Source organism: Mytilus californianus, unplaced genomic scaffold (assembly GCF_021869535.1).
Source record: "Mytilus californianus isolate M0D057914Y unplaced genomic scaffold, xbMytCali1.0.p SCAF_8, whole genome shotgun sequence".
Classification (NCBI taxonomy): Eukaryota; Metazoa; Mollusca; class Bivalvia; order Mytilida; family Mytilidae; genus Mytilus; species Mytilus californianus.
The window spans coordinates 78027074-78042302 of NW_026262734.1; the positions used below are offsets into that span (position 1 = coordinate 78027074).

The 15229-nt window shown below is 32.2% G+C and overlaps 1 protein-coding gene across 1 annotated transcript; it reads left to right on the forward strand.

Annotated features, from left to right (window-relative positions):
* The first annotated feature begins 1188 nt into the window (after positions 1–1188).
* Positions 1189–3322, forward strand: LOC127711695 (E3 ubiquitin-protein ligase Trim36-like). The gene has a single exon (XM_052217807.1). The coding sequence runs from the start codon at positions 1189–1191 to the stop codon at positions 3103–3105; it is 1917 nt and encodes a 638-aa protein (XP_052073767.1). The 3' UTR covers positions 3106–3322.
* The last annotated feature ends 11907 nt before the right edge of the window (positions 3323–15229 follow it).

A 15229-nucleotide genomic window follows, 5' to 3' on the forward strand; every position in this document is an offset into this window, starting at 1 on the left:
TCCTTTATGTTTTCATAATAGACAATCGTAAAGGATAAGTTGGTAGCCGCGAGGTTAACATGGTTACAATCAATAAGTTAAAAAGTCACGTAAAAGGTAAAGACTGTCGGTTTATGTTCGAATCCCTGTATTCTCTTTGTTGTCCCTATTCTTTAGTTTTTCTTATTTTGTAAGTTATTGTGAATGTTTTTGTAATAATAGCGGGTTTTCCCGTCTATTTTTGGATTATTATTGGTTATTATTGATAACTATTTACACCACTGGGTCGATGCCACTGCTAGTGGACGTTTCGTCACCGTTGGTATCACCAGCCCAGTAGTCAGCACTTCGGTGTTGACATGAATATCAATTATATGGTCATTTTTATAAATTTCCTGTTTACAAAACTTTGAATTTTTCGAAAAATCTAAGGATTTTCTTATTCCAGGAATAGATTACCTTAGCCGTATTTGGTACAACTTTTTGGAATTTTGGGTCCTCAATGCTCTTCAACTTTGTACTTGTTTGGCTTTATAACTATTTTGATCTGAGCGTCACTGATGAGTCTTATGTAGACGAAACGCGCGTCTGGCGTATTAAATTATAATCCTGGTACCTTTGATAACTATTGGCTATTTCACATATTTGAAAAGAAAATGATTACATTCAATTTGTCCATTTTTGTTTTATAAATATAGTATGCTTTCATCTGTTTGCCTACATATCTTTACAAATGTTTGTAGGCAAATCCCTTTGCGAGTAAATCGTGATGTGCCTAGAATTAGGCTTCTTGATAGAATTTTCGGTAGCATACTTGTCATATATAATTAGAAATAAGTTCGAATAGGTCTTATTTTGTAAATTGCGGATGATGTTCAGATCCCTGATAATTTAAAGACAGACGTGCTATGTTATATTTTGTATTTCTCCGACCAATAAATTGTAAACTTAGATTTATTAATGCATCGTTGGACATGAAAACATGATTATGTAAACTCACTAACAATACCTTCTAATTAAGAAAAGGCTTTTATTTTGAAAAGACATCAACACAATAGTTTATAATCGAGAATTGCCTTCCGGGCTCATGGTTTCTTTTTCAAGAATCAACGCTTATTCATTGGATCTGTAATACTTAAACGATGTTTGTAATCAATTTATAACCGATTTAAGGTCAACCAGGGAATGTAATTTAAAAGGTAAATTAAAATGGCGACAGCGGTAGAAGTGAAAGACGAATTAAGTGAGTTATTGACATGTCCCATATGTTTAGAAACTTTCCGTGATCCAAAATACCTCCCGTGTCTTCATACCTTTTGTGAATCATGCATTTCTACGTACATTATTTCGTCAGTTACAAAAGAAAAAGACCAAAGTGGGTTTAAGTGTCCGGTTTGTCGAAAGTTGATTTCACTCCATGAAAACCCTGGTGTTCCAGGGACATGGGCAGAGCAACTGCCAATAAACCATCTCATAACATCGATGATGGACCTAAAAGACATAAACAGATTGGAGAAGGTGTGTAACGCATGTCAGTTGAGTAATGCATCGAAAAATGCCGTGTCTTGGTGTACAGTATGTTGCGAGGCATATTGTACAGAGTGTACTAACTATCATAGAAAGTTTCGAATGACATTAAATCATAAAATAATTTCTATCGAAGAACTGAAATCTTCTGAAGGAGTATTTGGTAAATCAGGGGTCGTTTTTTGTGATGAACATCCTGATAAGGCCATTGAAGTATTTTGTGATGACCATTCCAAACCATGCTGTACATTATGTGCAACAATTAATCACAGAAAATGTGAAAGCGTTACTACCATTGATAAGGCTACTGCCGGTATCAAAACAGCAACCAAAACCACGGAACTTTATCAGAAATTGGAGACATTCGGTGAGGAAATTGATAGTTCTCTTCAAATCAATGAACACAACAAGACTGCCATTGAAACCGAAAGTATCAACATCATATCAGAGATTGACAGATTAAAAAGTAACATTATCAAACACTTATCCAGAATGGAAAATGAAATAAAAATCGAATTATCAACAAAAAAGGGAGAAATTTTGAAAGCCATAGAAAATGATGCCATAGAACTGACGAGTCTGAAATGCACGATTGATAACTGGAAAAGGATCATGGACACTTGCATTAAACATGGATCGGAACTCCAATGTTTGACAGAAGTAAACACGCTCGTAACAAAGAGAGACGAAATTGAAAACCGTATCAAAGATACAATGTCTAAGTTAAAAACAAAGTCTTTGATATTCAAGCCAATTGATTCCGTCAAAAACTTTGAAAATAGTGAAAATGCATTCGGTAGCTTAACTATATCCGGGTCAATGGTGCATATGCCGTCCGTTGATATACAAACGGGAAAAATAGAAGTTGTTCACGTTTTTGATGTTGCTAATGGACAGTCACGATTTTCGTTTGGAAGTGGTATTTTCCTTTGTAATTCCATATTATTAACAAACAAGCCATCGTTCAGAGTTGTTAAATTCAATCGAGAATTTGTCTACCAAAGTGAATTGAAGTTACCATATGGGCCATCCGATATTACAAAAATAGACGATTCTAAAGTTGCTGTCGGAGCGAAACCACAGATCATCATTATAGACGTGAAAAACATGCAAATAGAAAAAACTTTAACATTAAATGTTACGTTTTGGGGGCTTACGTATGTTTATCCGGAATACATAGTGGCGCATAGTAAATCTTTAACGTGGATAGATGCATCTAGCGGTTCAGATAAAAAGGATTTCAAGACAGATGGCAATAGCAACTATTTGCACGCATCTAGACAAAATGAATTCATATGCGCATATAATATCAATACTGTTTGTAAATATGTAGACGGGAACGCTAAATTCACCTACACAACTGATCAATTAATCCATCCAAGAGGAATAGATGTCGACTATGAAGGGAATATTTATATTTGTGGATTCGGCTCAAAAAATATTCACCAACTCACAAAAGACGGTAAATTAGTGCAAATGATACCAGCTAGTACATTTGGAATATCTAGCCCATGGAATATACAGTTTGAAATAAACAGTAATAGATTTCTATTGACAGATTATGACTCAGGGAAGATTGTCCTCTGTAAAATTTGTTAAGCATAGACAAGTAAATATTCTTTGCGATGATACCTACATTGGGAAATCTAGTATAAAAGAGAGAAAAAATACCTTTTCTTATGCTAGAGTCGAGAAAATAAATAATCAAGCAATGCCGGTAACAACACTGAACAAAAGTTTTTTTCAAAATAACAATTGAACATTTTAAAGAAATTATTTGTTAAACTGTGCTATTAGAAATATACATGTATATACACGATGTCCAGTATTTATCGAGATAGTTGCATTAGAAACTTGTGAAACTGAAATCTAAAAAGTGCCAATCTTCGCTATATATTGATAAAAAATGAGAAAAAATCATGTTCATACAAACTATAAAGATCTTTCGGATCACCAATTTTTTTTAGTGTTCCACAAAGTCCCTAGCATGGTTCAATTTCCCAAAATATACTTATTTTTCACATTTCAAAGTTTCGAGTACAATGGTCTGCTCTTGTCGCATGAAAATTCAATATAGAAATATTATCTTTTTATGAATATAACAATATAAAAGGCATCTTTTTACTATTTGTATACAATTTAAGAAAACGTCGTCGTCTTGATTTTTGTTCATGTATGTGCAGTCTTCTCGATCTGTTCACATTCAATGTTTTTATCAAAAGAAGGTCCGTTTGAACTTGCGTAGTAACTTAATTTCAGAAGTGCCAATCTTTGCTGCATATCAACCGATTCATTTTGGATTTTTCACCCGACTTTCTCTGATCTAGCCACATATATGCGGATAATTATCATGTTCCAGAGAGAATACAGCCATTAAAAAATAAATTGAAGTTGGTACTCCAGGAATTTATTCGCATATCAACATTTCAAACCAATTTTACACCAAGCTCCTTTTATAGTCTGCTGTACACGTCGTTTTCTATTTTAGGAGAGAAATAATAACATTAAATGAAAGTTTTGTTTTTATCTCAACTTATTTTTATTTCTATTTTTTACCGTAACGTTTTCCCGTGAATTTATAATTAATAGCGTCCTTGCAAAACATCGAAAAGATCTAGTTTTCAGTGTTTACTACAGGAGTTGTAATATTTTGTCAATAAATTTCCAACTGCATAGATGGATGTTGACGTGTCAAACTTAATGAAACTTACACACCAGTAAATATTCTTTGCGATAATACATAAATGGATATTGACTTGTCAAACTTTATTCATGATTTCAACGTCACTAGGTATAGTTCAGCGGTAGAAATTAAAAAAATAATAATGCATTCATCGAACACATGCAGGGCTGAATTATAAATCACTGAGAAGTTTTAATAAATATGAACTTTCAGACAAATGATGCCGTAAGCCTATAAAGGGCCGAAGGTGATCAATTGTATAGTTCTCAAAAGTGTCTTAATTGTTTTCGGATTTATATTAGGAATTTAAAACACACGGAAAAATCAGAGGACATTATTTGATGTAGCATTTATGAAGCCTGTAGGTTATACCAAATTAAAAGAGAATGACGATTTCGGACCTTTATTTTGAGGGTGTGTGTTTTGTTTATAATTCATTCATTCATGGCTCAATTTTTGTTTAAATGTCTTCAGCAAACAAATAACTAAAATGTAAAATGACATTCTTCTCTGTGTGAATTTTAGCCTGGATGGTGGTGGTGTATTTGTGTTTGTACATTGCTAGTTGTTGACAAAGCATATGGTTTATTTTTAAAAAATCAACATTTCTCAATTTACGTTGGCAAATAAAAGAAATGTACGTCATACATTCTGTAAAAAAAAAGATTCGAGACCTACTTAGTGTTTGAAATCTTAATTTAAGATAAAAGCAAATTCCAAAATGTATACGAATAAATTCAGTGTTCAACTTTTTGAGTGCAAACGTCGAGACCCGACAACTTTCACAACTTTCACAAGGGTGTATACGGTTGTTTTCGAATGCTACTATAGACATACTACTTATCTGATATAATATACAGCATGATACTCAGTACTCAGAAACTGTTCGACACAATTTAACTGTGAATTAACCAATAGATCTATAAGAAAGAAATCGTTATTGTATACATCTACCCTCTTTTGTGCTACTTGTATTGGCATCTTTAGTTGTGTTTAAGGAATGTTAAACTGTTTTGCCTTATCTCAGCAATATTATTACGACCTAGTCATATGATGCTCCTACTTTTTGTGGCAATAGTTTTTCAAAATTCTTCTCACTTCGCATTTAATTAAGGCATCATTTTATTTATATATATATGAGACAACTCTCCATCCAAGTCACAATTTATAAAAGTAAACCATTATAGGTAAAAGTACGGTCTTCAACACGGAGCCTTGGCTCACACCGAACAGCAAGCTATAAAGGACCCCAAAAATGACTAGTGTAAAACCATTCAAACGGGAAAACCAACGGTCTAATCTCATTAAAGGGAAAATTCGCGATTTTTTACTATTCATCTTAATATGTTCATAATACCATAAAAACATATTCACCAAGTTTTATCTGGATATGAACACTAATAAAGAAGAAAATTGGGAATTAATAATTTAATTTGTTCGAACTTCCTGACTTATGTGACGTAGTTTAAGTCTTTTTGCATGCCGGGAGTGAATAAATCTCATTGTAAGTCTTGTTCGTTAATCATCTAATAACGCGATTTAAAGCGCATCGACGACTTTTGGCGTAGCTATTAACCAACTAATAATTAAGAAAGTAAAGTGATCAGCCGTGCAACTTTCAAAATTAAAATGTACGATTTATATTTAAAGGATTTCTGATATGATTATAGTAATAAAAGTAAATCATACAATAGATATATTTTTATGATTTTTTTTCCGATGGATATTTTGAACAAACATATATAACTGATATTGTTTTACAAATGCATGTTTGTATTCTCACCTGAAGTCTCTTACTTCAGTCTAGCAAACATTTCCCACTAGTACAGTGTAAATACAATGTGTATTGTACTGTGACACTTAGTGACTACCTGTTGAATGCGTGGTTAAATTCAAGGTAATTAAAAGATTAGCATCCTGTAATTCTATTCTTTTGATCTTCACTCAGTGAATTTTAGCCAACACGGTTCACCGTTACAGGTGTGAACAACATTTCGTATGAATGATAAAAACATTAATTATTTGGGGAGGAATATGGTGGCAAAATACCTGAATCGCCGTTATATATATCTTTTATATTTTTGGTAAGCTTAATTTTAAAATAGATAGGTGAGTATTTTGTTGTAACATTGAAATTCTGAATTACTTTTAATTAAATAATTTTATAAATAAAAATGGCCCACGAAAACAAGCGTATAAACTAAACACTGTACTTACTTTTTCAAATTATCATGGGTATTAACCTTGAATATTTCAATGTTTAGAGAAAATTTTCGCGGTTACATGATTAATATAGCTTGGTCCGTCCACAGCGATCTAAATTTACCTAATCAGGAATGCCCTTATTAAAATATTTAAAATCTCACAACGTGTACATACTTTAGCTATTTGACCAACGATGTTTGAAAAAAAATAACAGATTCAATCTTACGTCAACTTTCCTTTTTTGAATGGAGACAGACCGGCGAAATCAATTTTCAATGTGCTTTATATCTTGTACCTTTGCAAGACTTATCATTCATTCATAAACCCACTCTATACCAGAGACATATGTGTCAGTCTTAACTGACAAGAATACACCTCAAGCGGACAAGCAGTATATTCTTTAAATTTCTGTGATTTGATACCAAGAAAGAAAAAAATCCCGAAATTAATTTGATACTTTGTGATACTCAATATTTTTCCTGGAAAATATTCACATCCACACGTTTGGTCTGAAAATAAGATAATAATATGGTGTACAGAACATGCAGAAGTGTGAATGTCATAAAACCTTGTTATATCAGAAACCATTATAAATGTGAACCTGTATACGTAAGACCTCATGGAACGTCACCTAAGCACATACAGGTAATATACAAGTAGCTCTGTTATACCCGGAAATGTCAAGGTAAATCGCTACCGATACCGAATGTACCAATGCAAAGAAAATTCGGATGATTGTGAAGCGTGACCATTCATGATTTTAGAGGAGTCTTAGGTGGAAATTGCCGGTACGATTTAAATTCTGACTAGATTTTTTTCTCTCAATTTAAATCACTGAACTAAAAAAAAAGAAACCTTTGTCCAAGATCAGAATTCTTCATGTAAATTCATAAATACAACGTTCTTATTTTGTAACTTTCAATATACTTTACCTCCAACCATAGCCCCCTCCCAACCTGGGAACAGTATATTTAACATTACAATGTTTGTGTACCTGCCCAAATCAAAAAAAAAAAGAAGAAAAAAAAGAAAGAGATGAACAGTAAGTCACATCAGATTCAAATATTTATATGGTTGATTGTCGTTAACTGGAGATGTATAGTTACACATCTCTGCGTTAACTTATAAGAATGACAGGAAAGTATATACTTGAAATAGATGTATGATGAATAATATGCAACTGCGGCACCCCTTTTTATCAAAGTGTACATGCATTTTAATGACTGTCCGTTATTTTGATTAAGAATGACAATTGAACGTGAAATTCTATAGTTGCCAGTGAGACTTTTTTTTACCACATATGCGACTTTTCGTATTTATATTTTCTCTTACATTACTCTCATTTAATATTTTATGCATAAGTGCAATATTGGGAATAGTTTATTCCCCCACAAGCCAACTAAATAAATTAATCAACCATCTAGCTAATCAGACGTTAATACAAATACTATCAGTCTATCCGGAGTGAAGTTTCTTTATTTCTTCAAATAGATTTTTTGGGGATCATTAGTGTACGTCCAGTGGCATATATATTACATGCATGTCGGAATAGGAAAGCCGGTTAGCATAATGTACTTTAGAACCATGTTCACATCATTATACATTATATCCAACAATTGTGGTGATGACGAATTTCTTTAACTGTTCGAGAACAATCTAAATGAAATATAAATCTGTGATTTTACTATGTCCATAACTTCAATGAACCAAAGCAAGTGAGAAATCAACCTGTATTTAAATCAAATTGGTTCTGGATGTTCCTCTGTTATATTCAAAAACATGTATATATTTTTAATCGCGACTATCTATATCCGTAACTTTCTATCTAGGCGTATTAACCAATGACCGTCAAGTGCGTACATTTTTGTTATATCAATATTTGTATGTTTCAAAATGTCCATCATTATTGACAACGAGTATATACTTACATTTTCCACAATTTACCCTTGGAAAATTTTTATCAAATCTTTGTTTGGAATTATTTAGATTTTCATAAATATCATTCTTTACACCAGAAATGTTATTTATAAACAAGCGTATGTGTTTAGTAATGACTAGTATATCACTCTCGGACACGCAAGACAAAGATGTATATTACACCTGATAGTTTCAAAATGGAAAGTTATAAGTTATCGGCCGTGTACACTGATCAATACCCTCAGAAATGAAGGGATGCATGAACTTGCTTTATGTAATTGTGTAATAAGAGTTTTTTAGTCCGACAGGAAATCGCATGAATACCTGGACGTGTCACCTCACAATACCTCTGGGAATAATTCCTTTAGCCATATGCATGCTGATGATCAGATAAGGGAAGGTCTGAATTTATTTAAATAATTAGATATAAGAAAATGTTGTATGAGTGCTAATGAGACAACTCTCCATCCAATTCACAAATTGTCAATTTATAAAAGTAAACCATTATAGGTAAAAGTACGGTCTTCAACACGGAGCCTTGGTTTATTACATAAAATTTATTACATAAAAAAAGTATGAACAAATTAGATTTTCGAAAACAATTATACACGGGACACTTATTTATGACTTTGAACTTTGACTTTTTAACTAATTCCCATATAAATTTCTTGTTTCAAAACTTAGTAAAAACAAGAATTTGCATAGTAACAAATACAAATCCTTGGTAAAAAAAAACAGTTTAAAAACGACAGACTTTAGTTATTAAAAAAAAATAATTACATTTTCCGTATCATGTTAGTTAGGAAAGGTTGAACAACCATGTCTATTATAATCATGTTTGTGACCCGGAAAACTGTTTATGCTTTTCTTGTCGGATAAAACAACTGTACGCTTGACAAGATATCGACACGCAATTACGACTACGTTAGGTTACTGCTAGTTTTGGTCCTTTGTGGTTTATAGATATATTGTGGTTTCGAAACCGAGAAGATGTCAAAATGGCCGCATGCAGAGAATTGATACTCTAAATTTAAAATCGATGGTGATCTCTTATATAGCAGAATAAAACTTTAATATTTATGAATTTGTGCTTTTTTAAACAGAATGAACATAATATCAATTTTTCATTTTTTTGCGAAGTTTCCCTTTAAAAAACAAAAAACGAGAAACACTTATGAACAACATCAACAAACGACAACTACTGAACATTAGATTCCTGACTTAGGAAAACAGGTGCAAACAATTGCAGCGGGTTAAACGTTTTAATAGGTACCAACCTTCATCCCTTATCTAAAACAATAGTGTAACATCACAACATAGAAAGACACACTATAAAATATCAATTGAAATGGCTTAACTCAATCAAAAGACATATTAACACAAGTGAACATACACTGAACGAATAAATTTGATCTATGATTCCATGTAATACAAAATCAATAAAATATGGCGTGATTAATTAAAGTAACAGTATTATACCATTGTGAAAGGTTAAACAATATCAGAAAACAACAATAACCTTGAACAAAAATCCGCCATTTACAATAATATACTAGTACACAGGTAAATGAAACTAATTTTGTTGTTAGGTATAAAGTTTAAATGGAGAAAGGAAATATTTTTACAAAATAAATATTATTTATTTTATTTATGACTGTTTACTGCATCTTCTCTTGTGCAAATATTCCTATTACTGCTTATATTTTTCTTAACTTTTCTAATATTTGCATCACCATGATTGGCCATACATTTAAAATTATATTGGAAGACTTAAATTGTGCAAGAATTTGTATTTCGGCTTAGTCATACACAAAATGTATATTTTTATCCGTGTTTTGTCGTGTTTCTAGTACTTGCTATAAGAGGGACGGAATATACCAGAGGGACAACAAGTCGACCTAACTTGCATCAAGTCCTTATAACAGATGACACATACCTTTAGTTAATTCGTTATCTTATTCCCGTGATGTTAAGAAGGCACTATACAGGCTGAAATATCATGATGTTTATACTCTCTAAAACTCCAAAATAGAAAAATAATCTCATAAGACTTTACATGGTAAAAACACTTTCGAATTGATTCAACCTTGTTGGTTTGTGGGTTGGTGTCTGTTACCCCAGACTTCGTATTCGAAAGTCAATGTCAGTTCAATAAAGTTTTTATCCCAGTCAAATCGGACGTAACAGTTTACATCTCGCAAACCCCGAAAGCCGCCTTTTATAAACATTGCTGTCTTTGGTCTAGCTCATTCAGAAACTTGACGGTAAAAAGGTGGCGAAAACAAGTTTTCCAGAATGGTAAACAATTATTTGTTGTTGTACTGTCGTCATAAATTATTTACTGAAAATTAATTAGAGTTTATTTCCAGTACAAGATCCTAAAGGTTGCTCTTTTCCAGGCTCATAATTTTGTTCATTTGATTGACTATTGGTTTCGTTACTTCCGGATATTTCTGCCCTATAATCATTATGATAAATCCCTTCATTTATCCATTGCTCGTCTTACCGGTGTTTGAAGGCATTGATGGAGGGGGCTTTGGTAATTTTGTCGGGCAGTTTGTTCCAATTTTCTATTCTTACAGAGAAAGAGTGTTTTCGGATATTTGTTTGAAACCATTGGCGAACCACTTTGATATTCTATTTGGTCTGCTACTTATTCTTTATTGTGAGTCTTCTGACAATGGTAAAAAGAGCTTGCTTCCTTGTACTAGTAGCCATTTACATTTTTGTTCAATCTCTCTGGATAATTCATATCTGTGAGGTCTGTTAGCTGTTTAGTTACCCTTCTTTCAACGCCTTCTATCTTGTTCTAAAAAAGTTTCTTTTAAATATATGGTTACCAACCTGATCTTTCTGTTGAACTATTTGGTGTACGTCTCTTGTTTCAACTTTTCTGCATCGTAAAACCATCACATCTAATACCATTTCTAAAACACATATGGTCGTGCTTTGAAGCCGAAGTTTACCGATTGTCACCTAGGTAAACTGGGAATCAACAAAGACGCATGTATATTCAGATAAGCACGTGTATAACATGTACAATAAGATATAGTTTCGATGACAGAGCGATGCATATAGCGATCACCGTATTTTTACGAGAAAGGTCACGCTGAGGTCACTGCATACGGAAAACATGTCAGCGATTTTTTTTCTCGGGAAAGGTAATAATTCAAAAAGAGTTAATTTCTTCTAAATTTGGACAAATTAAAGAATTTTCCTGACAAAAACGTACATGTACATAAATTTTATAATAAAAAATAGCCATTTAGTTATAAAAACATATGCATCAATTTTTTTTCAGATTTCAGATTACTTTAAGCGTTTGCATGTGCATAATTTTTTTCTAATTCTTTTTTTTTTATTATTAAATTCAACCAAGACTAAGTGCCACTATAACAAACTTCTAAAGGATTTATCTTAATAAATAATGAAAGCAAAACAATATACATTGGCATATATATTTAAAGTAGATACTATTTTCTAAAACGTACAATTGCAGTTTCGAAATAATTTTTTATAATTATGGTTACCTGTTAGTATGTTATCTTTATCATCAAAATAGCTACTTTCTATTTCAGTTTTTGTTTAAATGTCTTCAGCAAACAAATAAATAAAATGTAAAATGACATTCATCTCTGTGTGAATTTAAACCTGGATGGTGGTGGTGTGTTTGTGCATTGCTAGCTTTAGTTGTTGACAAAGCATATGGTTTATTTAAAAAAAATCAACATTTCTCAATTGCTATGGGTCAGCATCGAATACCTTAACAAAATTCGATAAACTGCAAATTAAGAATAAAATACTGTAACAAATCATGATATGTTACACTGTGTATCATCGCCACCGGAAATTGGGTACTAACGAAGCGGAGAGAAAATGAAAAAAAAAGTAAACAAGGTAAGAATTCATTCAATTTAAAGCATTTCTACTGGTTTGACGAGGGTACCGCGTAAGAAATGATTTTCTGATATATAATTCTTTAAATTATTAGGCCGATAAGTACAAAATTATGACAACATTTTGTGTTATACTCCAATTCTTGCCACTTAGTACCCGAAAATTTCGAGGTCGATCGTCCTCTGTCGCCCCATTGGCAAGATATTCAACTGTTTTTCATTATTAGAGATTTGTTGTCAAAAAGATGTTTTTTAAAGAATATGGATCAAAACATTGTTTGTTTATTGTACGGCGAATTGCAGAACGTTGTACGGCGAATTGCAAAATAACAACTTTTGTCTGTACGGCGTCTTGCAATATATTGTAATTTAAAGATGAAATTAATCACAGTTTAGATATTATCAAGTGACGATATTTTGTCCATATCAACCATATTATCCTAAAGACATTCATATATCGTTATACTACTAACGACTGTTGTCTTATTTGTTGTCAGGGTGAAATTTTGTAAGTTCAATAAAAAAAAAAACCGACCATTCATCTTTCCTTGGTGCTTGAAAGAATGTTTTTTTTTTAATATAAACAGTGGAGATGTGGTATGATTGCAAATAAGATAACTAATCACCAGGGTCAAATACAGTGTATGTACTAAGCAATTATATGCTCTCGTCCGGCCTTCAACAACGAAAACACGTACCTTATAGTCGGCTATAAAAAGCCCCGACATGAAAAATATGGAAGGATTCAACAAGAAAACTAACGGCCTATCTCATAACAAAACAATGTACGAAAAACAACAAATACGATAGAGATGAACCAACGACAACCACCGAACAACATGTACAGGCTCGTGACTTCGGACAGACACTTTAAGAATGTGCTGGGTAAAATACATTGTTTATTTTTTTAATTTCTGAAACGAATAATTTGTTAAAAGAAAAGTGAAGAAAATATCTTTTTTTCATAGAAAATTAGAAGAAATAAATCATGAATTGTGTTTCAAATTAATCTTCTTGAAATTAAGATTGTATTTTTTTTTAGTTTAAGTAAATTCAATCAATCTTTTTATTTACAGAGAAAAAAGAATAAAACACTGTTGCTAAGGCTGTTTGGCCTAAACTTAAAGGAGTAGATGGAGGGGTAGTGAGAAGGAGTGTATTCGTCCGAATTCTCATTGTAGTACATTTTCATGATTACTATGTATAATATTTCTCAGTAAATTTTAATGTGATATTGTGCCAATTAAAATTATATAATTAATACAAGTAAGACTTGCATTTGCTTTAAAAGATATACATGTAGCAGCACGTGATTATTTGTTTTCAAACACACCTTCTCTGTTTTGAAACTTATAAATGTATGGATCTCGGCCTATCTATTTGATTAAATATAAATGTGAATTCATAGTGTTTCAAAATCAACAGTTAGCCCTATTTGTGTGTGTGTGTGTGTAAATAATCTAATCTTAAGACAGATTCTTAAATTAAATCATTTTTCTTAATAAGAAGAAAAAAGTGCTTCTAAAGTACGCCTGAATGTAAAAAGGTGTACCCGACTTATTCTTTCACGATAAGAATTTACCGATTTCGGTATTTTAACAAGACTGTTTACGAGGACAAATAAATAAAAGAACGCTATCAAATCAACATTTAAATTTTCGTGGATTTTTCCAAAAGATTTTATGAGTATGCATCATCAGGAATTAAAAAATATTCCAACCTGTTAGCCACCGAGCTTGTTCATTTCTTAGAAAATTAATGTTCTTTATTTTAATATATTGGCTGTATCTACCTTTTACAAATTAGACAATAACATTAATTGAATAAGGAGATGTGGAATGATTTTCAATGAGAGGACTATCCAACAAAGTCCAAATGAAATGGATTTAACCAACTATTGGTCATTATACACTTCACAATGAACAAAACCCATATACCGTATCAAAATTGCCTGATTTATAACAAAATCATGAACAAATGTCAGACAGCAACCTACGACAGCCGCTATATTACATGTTCCTGACCAGGGACAGACACATATAACGTCAGCGGCATAAAAACAGGTCAGTGAAACAGTGACATGCCTTTCCGAAAGTTGCAACATTTGCCAGCTTTTGTATATGCCGTATTCATATTGTATACATCGGGTATGTATAAGATGTAATAGGACTGTGTTCAAGCCTTATATTGTGTATACATCTTAAATGCTGTCAAGCGAATTGTATTTTTATCAAATGCATAATTAGATATTTGAACTTTATACTTTATTTTCTTTAAAAGGACGGCAAATAAATATTTTAAAATTAGCAAGTTGCCATACAGTTGAAAACAAGTTGCCATACAGTTAATTTGTCAACACGAGCAAGTTGCCGTACCCTAGACTTTATTTTTGATGGTCTATATTCTTTAAAAAATATCTTTTTGACAACAAATTTCAGTAAATATGATGCCACACTATAATGATCTAAAAGTGTGTCTGGAAAAATAATGAAAAACAGTTGAATATCTTGCCAATGTGGCGACAAAGGACGATCGACCTCGAAATTTTCGGGTACTAAGTGGCAAGTTTTGGAGTATAACACAAAATCTTGTCTTAATTTTGTACTTATCGGCCTAATAATTTAAAGAATTATATATCAGAAAATCATTTCTTAAGCGCGCGGTACCCTCGTCAAACCAGTCGAAATGCTTTAAATTGAATGAATTCTTACCTTGTTTACTTTTTTTTTCCATTTCTCTCCGCTTCGTTAGTACCCAATTTCCGATGGCGATGATACACAGTGTGTTAGAATGTTCTGTCATTTAAACGACTTTCGTTATCTATTTATAACCGGTTCAAAGTCCAACAGGGAAGGTAATTTTGATAAACGAATTAAAATTGCGACGTCGATTGAAGCAAAAGACGAATTAAGTGAGTTATTGACATGTCCAATATGTTTAGAAACTTTCCGTGTTCCCAATTTCCTTCCGTGCCTTCATACCTTTTGCAAATCCTAATTTTCTACGTTCATTCTTTCGTCAG